At 43.1% G+C, this 20,019-nt stretch overlaps 1 protein-coding gene across 1 annotated transcript in view; it reads left to right on the top strand.

Annotated features, from left to right (window-relative positions):
- Nucleotides 1–20,019, top strand: part of LOC121290111 (pleckstrin homology domain-containing family A member 2-like) — a 105,370-nt gene that overhangs the window by 70,337 nt on the left and 15,014 nt on the right. Inside the window, exons 6-8 of the mRNA XM_041210295.1 lie at nt 2,937–3,071; nt 17,328–17,477; nt 17,772–17,840. Of these exons, the coding sequence (XP_041066229.1) occupies nt 2,937–3,071; nt 17,328–17,477; nt 17,772–17,840 (354 nt within the window). The remainder of the gene's footprint in view (nt 1–2,936; nt 3,072–17,327; nt 17,478–17,771; nt 17,841–20,019) is intronic.

The following is a 20,019-nucleotide window of genomic DNA, read 5'->3' as shown; positions in this document are numbered from 1 at the left end:
ACTTTTTGAGGAAGTAACAAGGAGGATTGATGAGGGTCGTGTGGTGGATATTGTCTACATGGATTTCAATAAGGCATTTGACAAGGTTCCACATGGCAGACTAGACAGGAAAGTGAGATCTCATGGGATACAGGGAAAGGTGGCAGGTTGGATCTAAAATTGGTTCAGTGACAGGGAAACCAAGGGTAATGGTCGGTGGATGTTTTTGCGAATGGATAACAGTTTCCAATGGTGTTCCACAGGGCTCAGTGTTGGGGCCCTTGCTATTTGTGGTATATATTAATGAGTTAGACTTAAATGTGGGAGACATGAGTGGGAAATTTGCAGATGACACGATAATTGGCTGTGTAGTTGATAGTGAAGAAGATGCCTGTCGAGTCCAGAATGATATCGATGGTTTGATTGAGTGGACGGAGAAATGGCAAATGGAATTCAATCTTGAAAAGTGTGAGGTAATGCATATGGGGAGGGCAAACAAAGTAAGGGAATACTTAATAAATAGGAAGTTTTTGAGAGGGGTTGAGGAAGTGAGACCTTGGAGTGCCTGTCCACAGATTCTTAAAGATGACGGGACAGGTGGACAGGGTGGTCAAGAAAGCATATGGAGGAATGCTTTCCTTTATTGGGCGAGGTATTGAATACAAAAGCATGGATGTAATGATGGAACTGTATAAAATGCTGGTTAGGCCACAGCTGGAATTTTGTGTACAGTTCTGGTCACCACATTACAGGAAGGACATAATTGCTCTGGAGAGAGAGTAGAGGAGATTTACAAGAATGTTACCAGGGCTTGAAAATTGCAGCTATGATGAGAGATTGGATAGGCTAGGAGTGTTTTCCTTCGAACAGAGGAGGCTAAGGGGTGACCTAATTGAGGTGTACAAAGTTATGAGGGGCCTAGATAAGGTATTCAGTAAAGACTTGTTTCCCTTAGCTGATGGGTCAATTACCAGGGGGCATAGATTTAAGGTGATTGGTAGAAGGATTACAGGAGATATGAAGAAAAACCTTTTCACCCAGAGGGTGGTGGGCATCTGGAATTCACTGTCTAAGTTGGTGGTTGAGGCTGAAATGCTCAACTCATTTAAAAAGGTACCTGGGTCTGCATCTGAAATGCTGTAACCTGCAAGGCTATGGACCAGATGCTGCAAAGCGGGATTGAAATGAGCGGCTAGTTCCTTTTGTCTCTTTTTGGCCAGCGCAGACATGATGGGCTCAATTGGCCTCTTTCTGCACCTTAACTGTTCTATGGTTCTGTCTTAGTCTTGAAAGCCCCAATTGTTAAAGCATCAACAGCCAGATTGCACACAAGCTCCCACAAATACCTCAATGATGAGATTGAAAACAGAATATGGTGGACAGTTGTAACAGGTCAGTCAGTGTCTGTGGAGAGAACAGACAAGTTCGCATTTTTAGGAGAGACTGGTCTTCAGAGGAGGCAGAAGGGTATATTAGTACAATCAAAAAAAAAATGGGAGGGGAACAGTACATATATTTGATAAACGCACAGAGAAAGCCAGAGAAGTTTCTGAATGCGATGATGTGACTCGTTATTTCAGTTAGGTACCAAATGACAGTATCCCCCTTTTTAAATGATAGCATATCAGCTTCAGCCAGAGATGCTCAGGTGAGAGGAGTTGCACATATCAGTAGAAATTGGTGCAATATATAAACAGGTACACAAGACTCTGGGGAATAGTGGTCTGAGTATTGCAACACCACAGTGAGCAGCAGATGTTAGACATTATTGGTCAATCGCATAATTGATACACTGAGCACAATAGCAGTTTGCAACAAGATATGGGTAGGTTCTTGACATGCTATAGACATACGAACATGTGAATTGGGAGCAGGAGTAGCCACGCAGCCCCTCGAGCCTGCTCCGCAGTTCAATAAGATCGTGGCTGATCTGAATGTAACCTCATGATCTTGCAGATTTTACTTCTGATTTCAAAATTATTTTTCTCCCTTTTATTTATTACCAAGCCCCACTTGTGTCCCCGCCACCTTCCATTTTCAAGCCTGCGGGGGATGGAGTGTGGTGATTGGATGCATTGAGGTGGGATTCTGGGATGCTTGAGGAGTGGCCCTGCACTTTGACAGCGTGGAGTGGGGGTGCTGTTGTATTTTTGCGAAAATTAACTGAGCATTTATAGGTGATTAGGTTTGAGAATAAGCCACCAGCGGACAATTAAGTATATAGTACCATACTGAGAGGGATATATTGCTCCGCTATCAGAGGATAGCATGAGGTACTGGTGAAAAATAAGGCCCTTCTCCCAACTGAATCAAAGCTGGTTACACATCGCACCATTGCCATGTTTTCTTTTGTTCCACACACATTTTCATTGTCCCCGGAAAAAGAGCGGAGAATTTCTGAAGCTTTAAATATAATTAGGACTGATTGGGTGGACCACACTCTGCTTCATGTTTTGTGGCTGTTATCTGGAGTTTGGAGGATTTGGGGGCAGGGTGGTGGTCTGTGGTCACATGATGCTGTAACATCTTATGGGGGTCTTGTCATTTTTCCTTTCTGGCAACTGCTAAACTGAACATTTTTCCAAGGTCATAGGAATTTCAGGATGTCTTTCACAGGGACAAGAATCCAATGGCTTGCACTTCTTGTGATCATTCTGTGAACAAAATAATAGTTTGTGCAAGCAACAACGATAGCTCTGGGACATCCTCAAATGTTTGAGGAGGGAAGGGCACTAATTTGCTTCAGAATTGAGATGTATGGTGGCACAGGAAAAGGCTCCTTGAGACCACCTGAGACTACAAAGCTGACATTTCTGAAATTGCATCAATGAGTGATGAATCTACTCCTTATTCTGTAGCTAATAGAAAGAATTACCGACAAAATATGACATTAGATGGTGTATATATGGCAGTACTTTTGTTTTCTTGACATTTAACATTTTTTTTTACTTTGACAGGTGCCAAAGGGCAATGTGAATGACCCACAGCCCAGTGCTGAACTAAAAAGGCCTACAACAGAAGCCCAGAAGCAGCAGATTCCATACAAGACTGAAATCATTGGCGGAGTTGTAGTGCAAACACCCATCACTCAGGTGAGAACTGACTCCCCACAACATTTATTTGCCACTTCTGCTTTGAAATTTTAGAATGCACTCATTTTCATATTCTTTTCCTGGAATTGAACATTGTTCTCAGCATTTGGCATTTACAGCTTTTAACCAAGAAAAATGTTCCCAGGCATTGCACAGTGTGAGCCAAAGGAGGAAAGGTTAGAAATAGTATCCAGAAGCTTTGGGCGGGATTCTCCGGCCCTGCCTGCTGCCAGGATTGTCCGGTCCCTCCAAAAGACAACGGCAGAAAGCCTGTATGACCCTTCTTCCAACATTCATAGGAATTATTTCAGGTGTGATTACCCAGGATTGAATGAGGAGAGGTGACTTAGGAGATGGTTAAGGAGGAAGACAATGATGGAACTGTGCCACTTGCTTGAAGAAGACCTCAAGCTAAAATCTGAAAGCTGGCCCACCACATCCCCCAGGGTGGATCCCACCCTGGTGGGGCCGGGAAATCCCTGCCTTTGCCGGAGATGAGTTTTAAGGAGGGTCTTAAAGGAGGAGAGGGAGGTGATCGAATCCCTCAAAGTGGGGCTTAAGGTAAGCATCCAAGGTGGGTCAAAGAGAAGGGGGTTAAGTAGAAGAGGTCCATTTGGTGAAAGGGAAAGTTCTTGGAGTGGGATGCAGTACTTGCAGAAGCTATAAAGACAGCAAGGCCATGGTGGGATTTAAATTTTCAAAAGGGAGGTACAGCATAGCCTCCCATTCTGCAGTGCACCTTCCATTCTCTTCCACCACTCTGACTTAACATTAGCCTAATAACTGAACAAACCGCACTGCACTAGAGCAGGATTTTTCCATTTCCCATAGCACCTCTGAATGGAATTGTCATTTTACTGCCAAACTGAGTGGTTTTATTTTTTGACCCACACTTGGGGACAATTGCAGTGCTTTTAGTGAAGAGACCTTTCGCTCATCAGTCTGCAATGAAAACTTTCCTTAAGCCACCATTAAGAGTGCATGCACTCTTCACAGCTGGTAATTGTGTGCTTCATCAGTGTCTTGGACCTGGTCACTGATTCAGCTAATCTGTGTATGGTGATAAGAGAGTGTAAAATGTGTGTCTGAGATCTGTAACTGAAGTTTATGCAAAACTTACTCAAATATTTATCAGCTTTGCTGTATTCCCACAAAACCCTTCCAAATTTTGTGTCTCTAAAGACTTCAGGTTTAACTGAGTGGGCAAGTTGGCAATTTTGCCACTGGAATGTGGAAGAAAATGTTCCTTTCACCAAAGCATCCTTTTAACTAGCTTGTGAAGTCCATTTCTTAAAAAAAAACTGTTTAGCAATATGGAATGGGCAGTTCATACTTTGAAATACTTGCACCAAGTCCCATTGCATATTACCCCTCTACGTGTAGACCTCAACTGGCTCCCAGATAAGCAGTGTGTTGATTTTAAAATTTTCATTCTCGTTTTCAGATCCCTCCACTGTTTCACCTCCTTATTTCTGTAATATTCTCCAGCCTCACTGCTCACCGAGATATCTGCGCACTTCTAATTCTGGCTCCTGAGCATCCCTGATTTTAATCGTCCACCATAGTTAGCAGTGCCTTCAGTTTCCCGGACTGCAAGATCTGGAATTCCCTTCTACAAATCTCCTCCTCTCTACCTCTCTTTTCTGCTTTAAGTTGCTCCTTACAACTTACTACTCCAACCAAGCTTTTGCTCATCTTCCCTCATATCTCCTCAGTAGCCTTGTTTTCATCTTTTGGTTTATAATGTTCCTGTCAAGCATCTTAGGGATGCTTTATTACATGAAAGATGCTATATAAATACAAGCTATTGTTGTTGTTGAAATGCAGCAACATCTGGCTTGGATTGTGTTATTCACAGGTGGAGAGCTAGAACTTGACTTTTTAAAGAGTGTTTCACAGAGTAGTTCACACTGCATCAGCATCAGATGACAGGAAGAAACATTGGAATATTTGGCAGTACAAAGAGCAAGACAGGAAAAATAACTCATTTATTGAAAGGCAGAAAGTGAGGGATTTTTTTTCTACAGTGATAGAAAGTGACAGAGGGAGGGTAATTTATTCAGGATGATAAACTTAGAAAGCCAAAGGTGTGAGCAGATTTTTTGCAGTGTGCATTGGCCAACATTAAGATTGCTTTTTTAATGTAAAAGCTGAAATAGGACAAAGTAAGGCAACTCTAGTATTTTTCACACAATTCAATGAGTTTGTGGAACAACCACAGCAAATAGATCATATTTATTCAAACATTTTAATCGCCTATGCTTATCCTTACAACCTTCAGTGCCACAGATGACGAAATAATTCAAAATTGGGATTGATAATTTTTTTTATTTGGTAAAGGGAGGAATATTACGGAACCAATACTGGTAAATTGAGTTAAGATGCAGGTCAATCAAGGTCCAAGTGTACGGCAGAATAGGCTTGAGGGGTTGAACAACCTAATCCTGTTATTGTTGTAATCCTGAACAGGCTGGTGTTCTTATCTCCAGAAAAGAGAAGACTGATGGGTTACCAGGTCTTTCACATTATGTCAAGGTTTGATAGGATAGGCATGAAAAAAGTAAGGAGGCCAAAACTAGGGTCCATAAAAATTAGGATTTTTTTTTTAGCATCTCTTCACACACTTTTTCTCCCTTTTCAGGGAATAGTGGGGAGGTGGTGGAAGGATTCCCACGCTGATTATCAGCGCATTGAATGGTGTTAGGAATGCTACTTCCATGGCCAACAACTGGTACGGAACTTGAATCTGGAACTTTTGGTCCAGATGTAGGGATGCTACCACTGTGCCACAAGACCTCCTAAAAATAAATCCAGTAGGAACTCAGGAGAAACTAATTTAGCCAGAGAGTGAACAAGAACTGCTTCTGATGCAATTGAATCCTTTCTTAAGTAAGGAGACCAAAACTGTACACAGTACTTCAGATGTGGCCTAAGCAAGGCGCTGTACAGAGTGGTGAGAATGCGGAACTTGCTGCTACCATCAGGATTAGTTGAGGTCAATAGTATAAATGCATTCAAGGACATGAGGGAGAAAGGAATAGAAGGTTATGTTGAAAGCACTAGATGAGTCAGGGTGAGAGGAATGAGCATAAACACCACCGTAGACTAGTTGGGCTGATTGGTCCATTTCCTTGCTATAGACTCTCTATAATTCTATGTTTCAGTAAGCTATGGGAAACTATTTGTCTCAGAGATGCTGGGAAAATGGAACTGTCAATCCGTCTCTGTTCAGTGATGGAGATTGTCAGATTGTTTGACCATCGGGGAAACCTTCAAATGGTAATGAGCCCATGATAGGGCAAATTCTACAGCACTCAACCTGCTCTGCTGGGTAACTCACCAGAAAGAAGTCAGCACAACTTGGCTGCCAGATCAGCTGAGCAGGCATGGGGATGGGGATGAGCATGGTGGGATGGTAATTCAGATTGTTCCGTTCTTCAGGAAATCTGCAGGAACAGCTTAATTATTGTTTATAATTGGTGTCGCCGATTTCCCATGCTAAGACCCAGGTTTAGTGACCTGCAACCAGAGGCCTGATCCACCTGCAGGTTTAAAATCCTTCTGTCGCTCGGATCACTTACACGTAAGGTATTTGACACCATCTACGCTCCATGAACATAAAAGCAGGATGAGGTCCTTAACTCACCCATTTCCCAAACCAGTGGCAGAGCGTATTACTCTCTGATTTGTAACTTTTTGACTTTATCTTAGTTTGACCTGAATGCAGCTGTACTCCCTCATAACAAAGTCAAATAAGAGACTGTTCTACAAAGTTGGAAGCCACAGCACAGCTGAGGTGCTTCTGAAAAGAATAAAACATTGGCTGAAGAGATGGGTTGGCTTGGCAGGAGAAGGAAGGTGCACCTCAATGGTGGGACTTTGTTGTCTGCATCATCACTTGATAGTAGGCTTAGAAATGAATGTTCCAAATCTGTAGATGGTATGAAACTGGGAGGAACTGCAAATAACTAGGAGTAGATGAAATCCCAAAACTCTTCCTCCTCTCTACCTTCCTTCCCTTTTCAAACCTCCCTCTTTCACCAGCTACTTATCACCCCTTCCAGTAAGTCCATTTTTGTCAGAATACACCATGTAGAAAAGGCTGTATACAAATCTAAGTTGTTGCAGAAGACCTGGAGGTGAATGACTAGACAGGTTGCATGCAAGCTTTTGACGCATGGATTTGAGGCCTCAGTGGTAACTACTGTTTCTGGGGAGTGACAAAAATGCGGGGGGGGGCTGTCTTGAGATTTAGTGGTAACAACGTCATCGAAGGGTGGAGCTGAAGCAGGGATGCACAAGGGCAGCAAAGGATTAAATATCTGTAAAGGTGGAAGGCCAGAGAAAGGGAAGGTTGGATTTGTAAAGAACGCTATGGAGTTGAGAGGTAATTCCTTCCAAGGACAAAAAGTGAAAGCAAAGACATGTTTAATAAGGAAGGAAATAACGGCGGTTTGAGAGAGCTCTGCTGCAGATAGAGATCTTGCCCTCGTGCGCTTACGAGATTGGGGAAGTAGCCATATGGTACAACTGGGGAATCACCGTAGAGAGAGAAACAGAGAAGAGGCAAGTTTGAGATCGGGAGTTGCTCAGTCTAGAAACAGAGGCCAGACAGAACACGGACGTTTCAGTGTGGGAGGAGCACGTGGTTAGTTGAGTTAGTCCGTTGATGAATCATGGGAAGCCTCAGTCTTCTGGATTTTGAGTAGCCCAGGAGGAATTCCCCTGAGTTTTCCTTGAATTTGGCTCCACATGATATTTTTCCTCCTCCCACTGAGGTTGACTGCGGTTGGAAGGTCTGAGAGTTTCTGCTCCCCTTTATGGACTGAGTGGGAGATTTCATATGATTTTATTGTCATTCACCAGCATTCCTTTAGAATCCTACACACTTCTGGGGAGTTAGGGGCCGGTGGGGGCTTTGGTGGGTCAACCAGTCCAGCCCTTGCCCCCAACCCATTTCCTGAAACATTTTTGTTCATATAAAGACCAAAAAAATTGTGATCAGAAGTTTTCCACAGATACTAAAATACACCATCCAAGTCAAATAAAAACTGAAGTGCAAATTTCACATGTAACTTCTGTACCAGACAGACATTCAGTGAGGATCTGCAAACTTTTAATTCAGTGCTCAAACTACTGATGTGGTTGAACTCAGGTTGCCATCATATGACGTGGGTTAGTTGATAAAGTGGTTGGCCGTTGCTGGTTAACTTCTGGTTCAGTTATCTCATCAGCCAAGTCAGTCACTTGTGGCCACCACAGCACTAAAATTACTAATTTAGAAATTGCATTTACATTAAACCCACATCTGTGCTACTCTTCCTCATTTTAAAAAAAAATCTTTAACCGTTTGAGTATCAGAATACATTTGACAGTTTTAGAAATACACGTCAACGTTAATCTCCCACAAGATGTCTGCAAAAACTTACTGAACACCTCTCCTTCTGTAGCATTCTGCAATAAACTAGCACACTTCTCCCGCCTATAGAATATTTCCTAATTATTTAGTATTACTGGAATACTCGCATACATTTAATTTGATGCACAGTGATTTTGCAGACTGTTGGCAGTTACTGGCCCTTTCACTGCCAAAAGATCCAAAGGCATGGGAGGCTTTATTTAGTTTTTTAAGTTGTTAGCTCACTCACATTGTGACTGCAACAATATAAAGCTCCCCAAATGCCAGGGATCGTTTAATTAATGAAACAATAAATCTAAGCTGCAGGCATACGCACTCAAAATGTAATTTTAATAGAGGTTTTTGAAATGTAACAGTTTCTGCCTGCCTCCTCCATCCTGCCTGGTTATCTCCTTGTTACAAATCAGGCTATTTTCATGCAATCATACAGCACGGAAAGGGGGCTATTTGACCCATCAGACCTATACCTGAAAGACTTGTCTAATTAGTCTCAGTCCATTGCTCTTTCCGCACAGTGCTACAGTTTTTCCCACTTTCAAGTATTTATCCAATTCTCTTTTGAAACCTATCAAATTACTATTGAATTATCTCAGAACAACTGGTGTGTCAAAGGAAGAATCTCCTTATCTCCACTCTGGTTCTTTTCCCAGTTATTATACTTGACCATAATCTTTTTCTGCTCTATTTCCCGGCCCCTCAGAACATTTTAAAAAGTTTTATTATTTATATGTTCTTTTTACTGTTGTTCATTTTGGAGATAGCACAATTGCCCAAAAGAGCTAGTGACCATACTGAAAACAGTCCCAGTGTTTGGTTTTTCAGCTAATCAGAACCCAGTGTAGGGATTGACAAACAGAAAGTAAATTCATGTCCAAGTAAAGGTTATGCTTTAGAATAATGCAATCAATAAAGTGGGACTGTTTGCACTTTGGAACTTATAGCGCATTCCAAGGGCACATGATGTGAAATTGTGGCCCTATTTAACAGATGGAATAATCAATATAATTGGGTACAATTCCCTGACATGACTTGGGAGAGTGAAAACTCCCTCCCGATTTTCTGTGATGAGATGTTGAAAGGAATCTGCATTTATGTAGCATCTTTCAAATCTTCAGGACATCCCCAAAGGATTCTCCAGTCAGTGAATGAATTCTGAATTGTAGCAAGTGACCAGTTAATCAGTTTTTGCTGTTGGTTGGGGGGTGGGGTAAGTGATGACCTTGAGTACGCTGACGCTGTTGTGCCAGGGGAAAGAGTTTTCACTGCCTCCTTCCTGAAATACATGACCCACACTGGCGTTTGGCTACCTTCACCGCTGACCCACAGGATCTTTGCATTCACCTGCCAGGATGGGTTTAACATCTTGTGCAAAAGGCAGCACCCTCAGCGGTGCAGGATTCCCTCAGCACTTCACTGGAAGTGTCAGTCTATGTTTCACGCTCAAGATGAGAAGTTTACCCCATTGTGGTGGGGGTGGGCCGGCAAAATGCGGCGAGCTATTCAAAAGTCCAGTGACTTCGGCAGCACCATAAAATCTGGCCAGGGCAAAATTTTGCCCCAAGTCTCAGGATTGGAATCTGAGCCCATGACCTGGAATTCACATATGACCGCTATTGTTGAGCCAGGGCTGAAAGTTAAATGACGAATGATGGCTTAGGGTTATGTACAGAACTACGGAAGCCATCATGAATTGTTACGTTACCTGAATATACAAGAGACAATACATTGAGGAACAGGCATCTGCAAACAAACATTTCACAAAAGGATTTAGGTTATAAGGTATCACCTGATCCTTCAAAACATACAAACTTTAAATTAACCTTCCTGCATACATATTAATAAACGTATTCTGAACTTCCTGTGATGATTTCAACTTCTCCCAACCAGGGGAATCGCTGACCTGTGACAGGCGAGGCTATTACTCCTGGGACAGCAGTGAGGAGTACCACTATTGGCCTCAGTGCCTGAGGATCCGGAGGAATTCCAGCCAGATTCCCAATTGTTAATCAGTTATTCCTGATGAACAGTGCTTGTGTGTAGGCATCTCCGAGGTATCCCAATATGGAAATATATTTGCGACAGAGATGGAGGCGATTCGGCCCTTCTTGTCTCTGCCAGCAGAATGCAAGCTTTCTAGCTCAATCCCACCTTGCAGCACTTCGTAAATACCCCTGCAGGCTACAGCGCTTCAAGTGCATATCCAAGTATTTTTTTAAATGAGAGGAGAGTTTCTGCCTCTTTCGGGCAGTGACATCCAGACCTCTGCCACCCTCTGGTTGAACACGTTTCTCCTCAACTCCCTTCTAACCTTTCCACCAATTACTTGACATCTGTTGGATCCTGAGTATTGACCTCTCTGCTAACAGAAATGGACCCTTTCCTATCTAGGCCCCTCAAAATTATATATACTTCACTCAGGTCTCCCCTCGGCCTCCTCTGTTCCAAACAACACAACCCCAGTCTATCCGCTCTTTCCTCATAGTTGAAATTCTCCAGTTCTGGCAGCAGCCCTGTAAATCCCTTTGTACTCTCTATAGTGTGATCACATCCTTCCTGTATTGCAGTGACCAGAACTGTATGCGGTACTCTAGTTATGGCCTGATGGTTTATACAGGGGTGTCTTGTGGTGCAGTGGTAGCGTCCTTACCTCTAAGCCAGAAACTCCAGGTTCAAGTCCCATTCTGGCATTTGTTGGCCGCGGAAGGTGAGTTCATAACGTGGCTGAACAAATTGATTATCAAGCATTAAATCCTTCCAATATAGCTATGGATGGTGGTAATGGTGGGAGAGGCTCCTGGTTAGCCAGAGCCTGCAGACTATAACGTGGAAGTCCATGGTTGCCAGTGCCTTCTTAGGGCATGGTACCTGAAGCAAGATGCCCGGGCCAATAATTGAATTAGTGACTAGTACCGAGTAGCAAGGGTCCCCAATGCAAGATGGTGTGGTTTCAGAAGGCTACTGCCTCTCCGGTAATTGAACACCAGGGAGAGTCCCTATTTTCAGGAATGAAGCTAAGAAAATTCTCTTGACACCCACATGTACAAGGGGTGAGCTATATAAGATTATCAAACACCATCACTTTTAAAATTAAAACTTATAGTGCCGTTTTATTTAAAATCAGTCAACAAATGTTTCTTTTTAAAGTTAAACTTGTTTAAAAATTGAGTAGTTTCAATCAAGGAGCTGCTGTGCAGAATGTAACTCTTTCGAGTACAAACACGTTTCCATCTGTTTCAGATGAAGTTACATTGTTTCATAGTTTGCCATTGTGAGATTTGAACTCTTGATCTTAGGGTTACAAACCCAGTACCATAACTACTTGGCTATTTAGGCCAAGCGCTGTGCAGAATGTAGTGGAAAACTTCTGCTTCACTGCTTCATCAATCACATTCTAACCAACCGTGAGAATTATCTTTGCCTTATTTGGCCAATCACATCGGTGCAGTTGCTTAGCTCAATTCCGATCTGAACTGAACAAAAACCACTTCAGCTTTCAAACACTGGGAACTGTACTTGAAGGCACAAAGACGTTGTGTCAGGTGTTTTGTTTCTTCACTTTGTTGTAGGACTCATGCTGTTGTAATGTTCTGCATATAATCAAGTCAGTGTTCAATCACAGCAGGAAACCAGGTTCCAGGGAGGACAGGTCAGGGAATTTGTGCTGCAAAGTTGCAGCCTGACCTCTGACTCACATGCCCCTCAAACTCAGTTTCCTTACTGGCAGCGTGAGATTCTGCCTCCTCTTTCTTAATCCAATATTTCTCTCCCTCTCTTTACTTCACTTTTGGTACCTGATTTGACATTGAATTTATGCACTCTAATTTACATCTTCTTCACAATCTGTTAACTTCACTCTCCTACCATCTGACTGGTTAAGTAGATGCACAGTTGCTTGTCCTGTTCACTCAGGTCTCAGATGCCCAGTTTCTCTCACTGCAACATTATCAGCTTGCACTTTCAGCCATGTGCCACACACACATTTTAAAAATCTGAACATGCAAGGGCAAGTGCAGATACTGTTAGATGGCCTGCCGTTAGAATAATTTGTCCCTTGAGGACTGGTGCTCTGATCTAGGGTCCTGGCAATGGTTTAAAAATGCCGGTCCCTAACTTACTGTCAAAATAATGGCGAGGCTAATTGCACCTGCTGTTAATTGTGCACAAGTTCAGTTGATGCACAGATGGGCATGTAATGTAAATATCCAGAAGTTGCTATCCTATGATCTGTCAGCAGCTTCTCAAATGGCATTTCATTATCTGGCTTATGTTGAGTGGCATGAATCCCCGATTCTTGGATAGATGCAGATGCAACTCACCAGAGAATGTTAATTCTTGTCCATTTCAGTCTAAATGCTCTTTTAACGACGTGATGTGTTAATTACTACCAGACAACCTCTCTGACACTGAAAATTGACTGTTACCAGTATAGAGTCTCATTTCTGTAGATTTTAATCATTGGAGATTTTTAAAATGTTAAAGTTTAAAACAATTGTTGATAAATTACCTTTCCCTTCTGCCTCCTTCTCTTTCTTAATCCAATATTTCTCTCCCTCTCTTTACTTCACTTTTGGTACCTGATTTGACATTAAATTTATGCACTCTAATTTACATCTTCTTCACAATCTGTTAACTTCACTCTCCTTCCATCTGACTGGTTAAGTAGATGCACAGTTGCTTGTCCTGTTCACTCAGGTCTCAGATGCCCAGTTTCTCTCACTGCAACCTTATTAGCTTGCACTTTCAGCCATGTGCCACACACACATTGTAAAAATCTGAACATGCAAGGGCAAGTGCAGATACTGTTAGATGCCCTGCCTTTAGAATAATTTGGCAGGACTCATTCTGTGATTAGACACTCCCAGTGAGGAGTGGTTCTTAGGGATTGGACCATGGGAAGTTTTGAGTGCAGCTTTGTCCATGGAAGGTATGATTCCTATAAGAGCAACTTCCCCGTGGGAGAGCTGCATTCGAAATCAACCCATAAACATTTTCAGAAGAAATGAAACAGAGTGCACAATAAGTTCTTTTTTCCACACACTCCCGCTTTCTGCCTCTTTCCCCCACCTCCCACCCCACCCGACTCCCAGCAGAGGTTACTGACAACTGTTGCCTCTCTCATGTGTGCACGCAGGCCAGTGAGAATAGGAGAACGCATAAAAGAGCAGCAGTAACTGAGGCTCATCCTGCATTTCGACATCCCCACACATGCTGGAGTCATGAGATAAGGATCAGAGATGGGAACTCTCTGGCTGTTTCTCTCTAACCCACCAGACCCCAGCCCCCCACCACCACAACCCCTGCAGGCCAGGGCTGCTGAGACTAAGAGTAGCAGGTCTGTTATTGCCCCTGCTCAGCTGACCACAAGGAGTATCCAGGGTTAAGCAGCCTGCTTGATCGACTCCACGTCTAAAACCTATACAGCTTGGGATAGTGTGTACCACCTACAAGAGGCACTGCACAACTCATCCAAAGCTTCTTCAACAGTATTTCCCAAAGCCGCAAACCCTGCCACCTAGAAGGACAAGGGCAGCAGGTGCATAGAAACCATCTGCAAGTTCCTCTCCAAGTCACACAGCTTCCTGACTTGGAACTATGATGCCATTGCTTCACTGTCAAAATCCAGGAACTCCCTTCCCAACAGCTCTGTGGATGTACCTACACCACATGGACTGCAGCGGTTCAAGAAGGCGGCTCACCCAGTACCTTCTCAAGGTCAATAAGGGATGGGCAATAAATGCTGGCCCAGCCAGCGACACTGATGTCCTGTGAATGAATAAATAAAAGACAAACTAGAAAATCAAACCTGGGACCCTCTGGCCTGCATAGCTTACTAACACATCATAGGGTAGGGAAGTATACTGGGGCAGAGGCCAGATGTCGAGAGACTGTTGTGGTGTGTTCCTCGTGTGGTTATGCACTGTGGTGAGGCTGAAGGTGCTGACTTCACGCTGCAGGGACAGATTGAGAGAGCTGGTACCACCAACAAAACAACTGTTGACATCAGTTTGGGGGAGGCACAGCTGTATGCCCCAGCAATGTAAAAACCGCACTACCTTCCTGTATAGGTGGGATGAGAAACCTTGAACTGTGCGCTTGAGTTGGACGGTGTGATGTCTTACAGAGTTCTACAGTTACATTTATGAGTACACTTCCATGGCACCTTTCACAACTTCAACATGTACCAAAGAGCTTTACAGCCAATGAAGTACCTTTGAAGCAGAATCACTGTTGTAATGAAGCAAACATTGGTGAAATAAAGGCAAAAAATGCTGGAAAAACTCAGCAGGTCTGGCAGCATCTGTGGAGAGAGAAATATGTGTTTTAGTGATGTTGATTGAGGGTTAAATATTGACTGGGACACCAGGGATAATCCCCTTGCTCTTTGAAATACTGTGGGAACTTTTATGTCCACCCGAGAAGGCAGAAGAGCCTCGGTTTAACATTGCAATTGAAAGACAGCAACTTCCAACTGTACAGCAGTCCCTCAGTGCTGCACTGGAGTGTCAGCTAGATTTTTTGTGCTCAAGTACTGAATTGGCACTTGAAGCTAGAGATCAGCTGACACTATGGAAGCAAATGGCTGAACCCAGGGAAAAATTTTCGCTCCCAAGTCAGGTATGCAGAGTGGGGAAATATTCCAACTCCACAAGCCTGGCTCCGGAGAAACTTCCCTATAAGATTCTGGGGGAGCAGGTGCTAACTGAAATCAGCAGGCTGCCCCTGGAAACATTGTGGAGACAGCTACAGGGACTGCGAAACTTCATTCTAGTTGTAATAAAACAACAACAAATGAAACAGCCCTCTAGCCCTAATCCCCCCCACACATTCCCCTTGCCCCATCCATGCCAACTTGTGCCCCCACTTCCCCATGGCCCCTCAAGTCCCTTACCAACATATACCCCTCGACCCACCTCCATGGCCCCTCATATCCTCCACACCAACAGTGCCAACTCATGCCACCCCATGATCTCCCACTCGCCCTTTATAGCCCCTACACTAGTGTCAAGTCATGCTCACCCATGCCCCCACACTCTTTGCCCTTAGACCCTCCATGCCAACTCACCCAGTATCCACAATGGGCAGATCTCAGGAGCCATGTTGAGATGGAAGAAAGTAAACTTCTAAGTATCTATTGCAGACTTCACTTTATTATAAGAACTCTGATCGATAAAAGCCCATTCAATAAATTTAAATTCCTCCAAGTACTTAATCCCTCATAAAACAATTTCCTTCAAGTACTTAAACCCTTATGAAAACAAGCATTTGTGTTCAAAGCCCCAGATCAAAGATAGTTAATCCTTTTAGCAGCCCCCCCCCCCCCACTTCTATGATGAGTCATGGAAGCAATCAAGCAGCACTAATCATATAATGGATTACGTCAACAAACATCTACTGAAATTGCAAGCTTCAATATTTTTCAACTGAGAGTCACAACAGGCTATTTTATTTCAAAATTTATAGGGTAGGTGATTGAAATGACTTGACAGTTTGACAGTTCCATAGTGTGTATCCATCTTTAACCCACATTAATGTCCACTGTTAACAAACCCAAATGGGTACCTGAATCTCTCCAAAAAAAGTACCCTACCTTTCCAAAAGGGTACCTGACCTCTCCAAAGAACTCTGGGAGGATTAGACCTTTTCCTCAACATCCAAAGCCCACGAGCCATATTTCAGAAGCCTGGGTGCTGAAAATTGGTTCTGAGTCAAAGCAGCTGTACTTTTGAATGTGCTGCTGCCTCTGTAACCTGAGGATGTGTGAGAAACCGCTCTCACCCCTGTCCCCCTGAGGAAAATGGTAGGTGCAAGGTGCAAGGGGCGGGACTTTCGGAATCGGGGCTTTCATGCCATTTTGCCTGAGGCACGGGGCCCTTCCGACTTGGCAAAAATTCAGGCCCCAATCTCAGGCCACTTTGTGTCGAAGAAGTTTCTGGCTGAAATGGGTTAGAAGAGTCATTTGCATGTGAATTTGGAGAATAGGTGGTCCTGCATGCTATTTCCTGATGTTTGGTTGTGTAAGGCATCCATTTGAAGTCACATCCTTGTGAAATGGATGCTCAGAGATACTAGGAGACGGTAAGTATTCAGGCGATCATGGAGAGGATGCAGTATATTAAGATAGGTGCACTTTAGGCATTTTGGAATTCGTTTTTTATATACACGACTGACACCCAATTCTTTGTACCAATTTGTTCTCATTATTTGTCTCCCCTCCCCCAAGCACCATTATTCACATCAATGGATTTATAATGGCACTATCGTCAAATAGAAATTGCTAACTTACAACAGGTGAGGCCATGCTGACAGCTGCCCACACTATTTTTAATAGAAAAAGCTGTGCACACACACACACCTACAATACATGGTGAATGTACTTCATGTGCATAAATTTACTTCATAAAGATCTACCACTGTTCATTAACTGTGCTAATTAAACACACTCTGCTTTTCACCTTCCCATTTTATTAACAACAATTTTGATTTCTTTAGTGCCTTTAATATAGTAAACCGTCCCAAGGTGCTTTACAAAAAGCAATTTTGACACTCAGCCACAGAAGTGGCTATTAGGACAGATGACCAAAAGCTTGGTCAAAGAGTTAGGTTTCAATGAATGTCTTAGAGGTGGAAGGAAAGAAAGACTTGTCTTTATATAGCACTTTTCACGAGCATTGGATGTCTCAAAATGCCTTACAGCCAATGAAGTGCAGCTGATATGCGTTCAGCAAATGTCCACAAACAGCAATGTGACAATGACCAGATAATCTTGTGATTCGTAGTGCATTCTGGGGTAGTTTATGACAAGGAGCTCACTGTCTCTTCTTTGCTTTGGTCTCAAGGTGAATGGGGGCGAAAGTCAAGAAGCTACTGAATCTGCTACACACAGCGTTTTGAAACGTTCCTTAAGTCACATTCCGGTGTCTGGAAGCAAGCAAACATTAGGACCTCAGGTTTTGAAGAGTGGGTTCTGTGTGAAACAGGGCATTGTGGTGAGTGCTTTTGCAAGGGTAAATTTTACTGTTTGCTTCTGAAAATGAGCCTCAATCCTATTATAATGTGGAGCCTACTTGGATTGCCGGTAGCGTGTGAATTTGACTGACATGGGCTTAGACTTAATTGAAATGATGCCTGAGCCCCATAATTCAGTTATGAATGATAGAATGGACAAGCTGACTCGAGTTTTCAGTTCATTGCCATGTTGATTTGAGTTCTCAGTTACCCTTTGTTTCTAATATTCTTATACACCACACCGTCAGCTGATGAGCTTATAATTAATGTTGCAGAGAAAAAGCTGGAAGAGGAGATACTTCACACTGGATGAAAGTTTTTTCAGTTACTTCAAGTGTGAATTGGTAAGTTTAAATTGGGTGATGTTTAACATAGAACCGTTTGGTGTTTTTGAACCGGCGTCTACTTAAGTGCACATTTAATTTTTATTTGAGTTTCATCATTTTTAAATAATGACTGTTTTCTCGAGTTGCATTCAGTTGTGCCATCAGAGTGGGATACAGATATAACGTAAAATATGAGTACATTGAGCTCTCAAACCCTGACACTGCACTGATCACTATGTTGTGTCATCACAGAGGTCTCACCTGACTTTGTAAACAATCATCGAAGACCAGTTTTTATCTTCCTGTGCTCTCCATCTCTGTGAACCGCAAATGTTAGGACATCACAATAAACCACATTGAGAGTTTTGGCATTGCTGTTAGACCGTGATTTGTAAAATGCTCCAAGCTGCACACTTGGAGATTTATTCAAAGGATTGGAGTTTGCTGCACTGCTCCTTAAGTCAAATAACCTAATGACACTCAGTGAATTGGAAGAGTTACAGGAGGGCTGGCAGTGTCCAAGGAACACTCCAGCAGGGCCCACTGCCTTTTCTGGAATGAAAGAGTTAGCACACAGATTAGCCATAATCCCACTGAGTGGCAGAACAGGTTCAGAAGTGGAGGGGGTGGTGCAGCAGCTAAATGGTCTCTTTCCGTTCCAATGAAGCTGGAAGAGAAGAAGACACAGTGAATGATTGATAAGATTGAGAGCAGTAGTATCAAATAGTTCCTGAGTGTTACTGTGAGGGAATGAAATACAAAACCAAATGGTTGATGCTTGGCTCATCTCCTTCATCTCAATTAATTCAACTTCCTGAAAGGCCACTGCAGCTTCCCTTCAATGTCATTACCCCCTGTCCTGTTATATATCTTCAGGACTCACTGATTAAATCAAAAAATCTGTAACAATTGAAGATCAACTGAAGTAAACAAAGCAACAAGGAAAATTATTTTAATTCTTGAAACTCTTTCTTTTATTGTTAAAGGACGATCCCTGTATGAATCACCCCTCTGTAAACCACTCATAAATGATTTCAAAAAAGGATTTTCGAAGCTGCGGTTAATCCTGCTTCAGGACAGGAGTTTTAGTTTTAGTGACAACATCGTGCCACGAGAAAGAGGAAGGCTTTGTCATGTCCACCTGATGAAGCTAGTTCCTGAAAGCATTCTTTTTGCCTTCGTACTGTGCTTGACTGAAATGTCTTTCTAAATATAAATAGTTTCACAGCATGTGTTCAAAAATAGAGCCCGTGGAATGGCTCGTCACAGACTTCTATTAATTAAGCATTAGTTTTTGTTTTTGATGAATTCTAGATATGACATTAGTCATTTTGATTTTGTCCTTTCCTCCTTTTGCCCGTCCGAGTGGAGCGAATTAAATCAGGGTGTGGTTCCATGGGCGCAAACAATACCCCAATACTCAAATGCCCATTGTGAGCTTAGAGAGCGAATGTCCTCACGACGAGACTTTAAAGCTGAGTCCAGTTGCCCTCCACCCAATTCCTAGCATGGCGACTTTCCAATAGGATCACTGGATAGCAGGTAGAAGCAGGAATGCTCGTTGTATCTTTCGTTCTGCTGGAAGTGTTGACGCTCTGCTAACTTGGTGGGGATTTTTAAAAAAATTTGTTCATGGCATTTATTGCCCATCCCTAACTATCTTTTAGAAGGTGGCAGTGAGCTTGCTCAGCTGTTTCCAAGAGCAGTCACGAGGCAACCACACTGCTGTGGGTCTGGAGTAATATATAGGCCAGACCAGGTAAATATGACAGAGTGCCTTCCTTCAAGGACATTAGTTAACCGGTTGAGTTTTACTGTGATCTGATTGTTGCATGGTCAAATTACTAATACTAGCTTCTTATTCAAGCTTTATTTAATAAACAGAATTTAAATTCCCCAGCTGTCATGCTGGGATTTGAACTCATGGGCATTTTACGGAAGGGGGAGCAGAAGAGCGGGGACGGACTGCTCACCACCACCCCTCCCTCCCTGCCCCCAAAAGGAAAGTTGGCTGGAAGCTGACACACCTGGGAGAAGCCTGCCCTGATGCCATAACCACTTTAGCCTGTCCGAAGTGTGTTAAGATTGGGACTTCCACCCCTGAGTGGGAGGCAGTCCTGCACTGGAGAGCTGCTGACCAATCTGATTGGTAGGCAGCTCCAGCAATCATGGCAGTGCCAGAGCTCAGCATCAGGCA

The sequence above is a fragment of the Carcharodon carcharias genome, chromosome 17 (genome assembly GCF_017639515.1).
Source record: "Carcharodon carcharias isolate sCarCar2 chromosome 17, sCarCar2.pri, whole genome shotgun sequence".
Lineage (NCBI taxonomy): Eukaryota > Metazoa > Chordata > Chondrichthyes > Lamniformes > Lamnidae > Carcharodon > Carcharodon carcharias.
This window is presented reverse-complemented; position numbering and strand designations above follow the sequence as displayed.